This window comes from Clytia hemisphaerica, unplaced genomic scaffold (assembly GCF_902728285.1).
Source record: "Clytia hemisphaerica strain Z4C2 unplaced genomic scaffold, Clytia hemisphaerica genome assembly, whole genome shotgun sequence".
NCBI classification, from domain to species: domain Eukaryota; kingdom Metazoa; phylum Cnidaria; class Hydrozoa; order Leptothecata; family Clytiidae; genus Clytia; species Clytia hemisphaerica.
Genome location: NW_027104563.1, coordinates 286,843 through 292,502, shown reverse-complemented (window position 1 = coordinate 292,502; position 5,660 = coordinate 286,843). Strand labels below are relative to the sequence as shown.

The 5,660-nt window shown below is 36.0% G+C and overlaps 1 protein-coding gene across 1 annotated transcript; it reads left to right on the top strand.

The window, feature by feature from the left end:
• Positions 1-227: 227 nt before the first annotated feature.
• On the top strand, positions 228-2,969 carry LOC136823336 (uncharacterized). The gene is made up of 2 exons (XM_067079514.1): positions 228-549; positions 1,645-2,969. The coding sequence occupies exons 1-2, from the start codon at positions 228-230 to the stop codon at positions 2,967-2,969; spliced, it is 1,647 nt and encodes a 548-aa protein (XP_066935615.1).
• Positions 2,970-5,660: the final 2,691 nt, after the last annotated feature.

Here is a 5,660-nt window from a genome sequence, read left to right as displayed (position 1 = left end):
GCTTTGGTTCAAAGTCAAAAAACACAGATCGCACCAAGACCACCAAAGAGATCAACAAGAACAAGATCAAAATGAACATTATTACCATAACCACAGAAACCAAAATAACGACCACAACTACAATGGCTTTGAAAACAACGACCAAAACCAAAATCGTGCTCACTATGACAATTATCCTCACGTTGCCCATAACAATCGCTTTGAACTCCTAAACCAAATGACTGAAGATGGATACTGTTACAAATAAACAAAACCGTGCTATCTGCTTTAACTGCTATGGATACAAATCAAACAGCCAGTATATTGAACACATAACATCTCAAAATGACTTTATCTTTCTCTCAGAACTATGGCTCACAGAAGCTGAGCAACATCTAATACACAATTTCAAAGAACATTTTCATTTATTCTTCACACCTGCCCAGAAGGGGACTACCGGAAGACCTTTTGGTGGCACTGCACTCCTTGTCCGTAAAACGAAATGCCCTCAAAAACCAGTGCCGATACTAGAGGAAGATTTCGCCACAGCTGTTAATATCAAAATCAACAGTTTCTCATCCATAATGCTAATTGGTGTATATCTACAATCAATAAACAATACTAGCCGGTACCCGGCGTCGCACGCCGGTTAAGCTGTAGCTGAACGCACTAAAAGTCCTTTGGATGTTGAAGCTGGCTTAAAAAAATGATCAAATGAACAAAAAGATATCTTCAAAGTTTGACTCTAACCCTCCCAGGAGATCTTTTTCTCGCTTCGCTCGCATTAAATACGCCGTCCAGTTTTCGACAATTTGAGAAAATGTCATGGTAAAGAGGAGTGAAATGTAAAAATGACAATTCTTTAGGAAAAAGCAGGGAAGCCACAAAGAATAGTGCAACTTTGTTTTTATCCCCGTTTTTATCAGATTTGAAAAGATAAATAAGTCAATTCTAAATTACTTTTTTTAAATCCTTGTCATAACTTTTCGAATTTAAACATGCAATAAAATGACGTACACAGTTTTTAACAGTATCAACCACTTGAATGTTTTTATATGAAGAAAGAGATGGACTTATTTCTTCTCTTGCTTTTTATCGCCCTTTGAATGCTGTTATTGTTCGAACGGACAAACTTTTTAATTTTTATGTTTTGATTTACATTTGAAATGTTCTTTTCTATAATAAAAAAAACTTGTTTTGTTTTGAAAAGAATTCGAATGTCATTAATAAATACGATCGTTAAATACATTCGAAAACATTTCAAACAAAAGAAAAGAGAAAAACAGGATCAGGCAAAGCTAGGCAGAAATTAAAATTACTAAATGTAGATGGGCCTTAAATTTCAAAACAAAGGCTGAATAAAGTCTAAACCAGGCTCTATCCGATCTGTCAATCAAAACAAATAGAGAACAAAACATTGCTTGTGAAATCGAAAGTGACACACAGACAGAAAACAGAAAATAAAATGACATACGCGTTATACTAATAATATATAGACAAATAATTTCAAGGACATATATAACTCTCAACTGTCTTCAATCACGGGCATCCTGAAACACTTTGAAGAATCGTCCGACCCAATTATTCCTGGAGATTTCCAATGCTGCCCTCAGATATCTGTTTCAGATAGACTTAGTAATCCCAATCAGCTCAGTTCACTTCTAGACAATTTTCTCGAACAAAACGAGCTTGTACCCATCGACATCACACAAGGGACAGGGCCAACCTACACCTACCAACACCTCTCCTTACCAAACCAATCTTACATTGACCACATCTGTGTCCCGAGAACACTCGTCACTTCTACATCCAACACCTCAGTCATCAGCCCAAACCATCTTAACACTGGAGACCATCTTCCTGTCTCAACAGAAGTGACTTTTGAATATCATGAACAAGAGCTTGACCAACAAAACACCCAGCAAGCTAACTTTGTCCCACAATACATGTGGAAAAACCAAACTTTTCTAGAAAAATACCAAAACTTAACTGCAGCCTCACTTACCCTCTATAATTCTGACGAAAGTAATGTTGAAAATGACTTAGAATTCCTAATTGACACTCTAAAACAAAATGCCATCTCAGCATATATTGAACTCAACACTGACAAATCGTTCCACCGGATCAGATCAAAACCATGGTGGAATAATGAATTAACAAAGAAAAGGGACACACTTCAGAAAATGTTCAACTCTTGGCGTGAAAAAGGTTTCCCTAGAGATATTAGTTCAGTTGAATTTAATCGATACAAACTTGCGAGGAGAGACTTTCGCTGTCTTGTCAAGACGTGCAAAAACCAATCGACTGCCGAACACTACATCAATGTAGAGAAAATCAAGAACTTTAACCCTAGATCGTATTGGAAAAAGGTCGGTCTTGCCAGCTCAAAATCGCAAGAACTGTATACCATCAACAATAAAACTACACCTGAAGATATAAACAATGAATTTAAAAACCATTTCGATAAACTTCTAAATACCCCAAGAATTACATCAATCAACAACAATGAATCGAACAAGAAACTCCAAGACATTCTTCAAAATTTAACCCAAGCCGATAATGACTTTAACGTTTCAGCCTCTGATGTAGAACATGCTATTAAAGACCTAAACAAAAACAAAACATTAGATCCTTATGAAATTAAAGCCGAACACTTCATCCATGCACAAAACAAACCTGTTCTGAACTTTATCGCACAACTTATAAATAACATTATGAAAAGCGACAACTTACCCTCAGCTCTAGCATCATCACACATCGTACCAGTCGTCAAGTCCCATCGTAAGCCACTGAGTGACCCAAACAACTACCGGGGGATAAGTCTCAAGCCAATCATCACCAAAGTCATCGAAAAAGTCATCATAATCAAGTGCCCAGATCTGAAGCAACATCGAAGTGCTCAATTTGGCTTTTGTTCCGATGCCTCAACAATGCATGCTGAACTGCTGCTGAGAGAAACAATCGCACTAACAGTCACTCAACGCCCGTAAGGGGGCGTTTCTCAGATCTGCGGAATTTGCCGTTTTTCGCCTCTTATATTTTTAAGAAGCTACTTCTTAAAATCTAGAGACAATAGAGGTGTCAAATATGTTTTATATTGAAAATAAACCTTTTTTGTTTTTGATTTAACTATTCCTATATATTCAAATATACCGCAATAGGCAGAAAAGCGCGTTTTTAAGGGGTATGCCTTTTGACAGTTTTTGGTGATTCTCATGAACTTTTTTGCCTGAAGCATATCAATCTTTTGGCATGTCTGTCTCAAATATACATATCTGCATTAGAATCAGCCTCGTCAGATGGTTCAAATTAGATTAAAAGGATATTTTTTGCACAAAATGTATCAAAAATTTGGTATCGTGCTTATTCGATGACAATTTCTCCCAACTTTAAATATCACTGTGCCATCTGACGAGGCAGTATATAGTAGGAAATTCATCTGGCTTTCAGAAAAACCAAACTTATATAGCGGTTTCTGGTGGGAAGTACATACAGTCTTCGCCTGAGCACAGCCACCCGATCCAAGAAATCGTTAAAATCTCCTCCTACTGGTTTTTCTGCTTTTCCCGCCCCCGTCTCGGAATTTACAGACCGGAATTTTGATTTTCGAAATGGAAAAAATTTTAAGCGGGAGGCGCGAAAAATGGTTTTTTATGAAAAATGGCTGTGGTCTTGTGGTGGTGAAATGTTGGTTTACACATATTTTTTAATATAGTTGGCTTCTCTCTCGACTGCTAATGACCTGATAAGGTGAGTACGTTATTATAGAGTCCATAGATCTTCATAAATATTACATTGCTCAGATATTATTTTACTGATTAGAGAGCAACAAAGCTTAAAATGATAGACTGTCAGACTACTGTGAGATAGTGAAGTTCTCATCAAGGTAAAATATATTTTCCTGAGTTGATTCATCAAACTCAGAAGTTTCAGTGTTACTACTCTTCAACTTCAACTTCTTATGTAAGGGAGTTTACTCTTGCTGAATGAATTATCTATATAATAGCCGTTTTTCATTTTTAGGAGAACGCAGCGGTTGTCTATTGAATAACAAATCACGTCCACATACATTAATTTCCCTCAGCTAGTACAAACAAGATAAATTATCTTGTCTCTAGGTAACTGCTGTGTTGTAAAAGGCTAATCAATAAGATGAGATTATCATTTTTGTTGGAGTAATTATTATAGTTGGTATTCAAAAGACTGTGTGTCATTGTGTTCTCTCCTAAACAATTATTGGGTAATGATATCTATCTATATATTATTTTAAGTAGCATTAAAAATGAATGTTCATTATCACTATATATTTACCTAGGAAGTTGAAGTTAAAGAGTTTATAGTCGTTCGGCCAAAGGACTTTCAAGCAAGGGCATAAGACCTAGCTAGGCCTAGATATAGCTAGATGTAATAAAAGTTGTGCGTACAATCATGTCATTTCCAGTCTGTTGGTTGGCATAAAAAATTATCTGAAAAATGCTTTGAACATAGGCTTGGTGGGTGCTTAGAAATCATTATAAAAATGTGCTCTGAGCATAAGCAATAAGTTTTATTCAGGCAGCAAGAATCATCATCATGCTCTGTGAGTTGTAATAACAATTTGTTTTACTTAGGGGCCATCCATATAGTACGTATGCAGTGAAGGAGGGAGAGGGGGGTTAGCAAAAGCGTACATCTATTGTTTAAATGATATAATTTCTATTGTTCTCTGCGTACAAGGGGGGAGGGGGTATCAAATTTTTGGAAAATCTTTGCGTACGTACTATATGGGCCCTTATCGTGGCTGTGGAACAGTATGTGATGCTTTTCAACACAAAAAATCTTTGAAAAATTGCAGATAGGAGTATTTTTTTTAAATCCGTCATAATTCCAATTTTCTGACTTAGAAATGGTCCAGGCGTAATTAATCGAACCAATCGAACTATATTTTAATCCAACTTTTTCAAACTTAATCAAACTTTATTGTCCGAATATTCACAAATTTTTCAAAATATAAAGGAGACTTTAATAGGGACCATTCAAAAAGTATGTACGCTCGAAAAGGGGAGGGGGTACTCCCAAAAGTGTACGAAAGCGTTCAAGGGGGAAGCGGGGTCCTTGAGGAGAAGTACGTACGCTCGTAATTTTTCCTAAACTGTCTTTTTTCAGAGAATAACGCAATATTTTCACATCAAAAATTTGTTTTTGCGATTGTTATTTTTCATTTCTCCTTTGGGGGGTATTTTTGTTCATCTTATAGATTCTTTTAATTTTGAGACTTATAAATACTTGTTATAAATACAATTGGATACCTACATATTCTACTTTTACAAGAGTTTCAAGTTTCGACTTATGTTAGGGGGGTGTACTAAAAAGCGTACGAACGCTGAAGGGGGGTACACATAAAGCGTACGAAAGCGTACATGGGGGGAGGGGGAGTCAAAAATTTGCCATTTTCAAGCGTACGTACTTTTTGAATGGTCCCATAGTTCAATTACAATAGTTTGATTACATTAATTAAAAATTATATTCAAGCAAACTTTGAGTTTAATCGAACGATAATTTTCCCTTCCAGGCCTCTGTGAGCAGGTGCAAAAAAGATTGACATTTTGATTGACCCTTGAAATAAGATTAAGTATTTGACAACAAAATTGTTTCTTTACGCAATGATTTTAGTTATTTTTACTTATATCACATCATAGAAA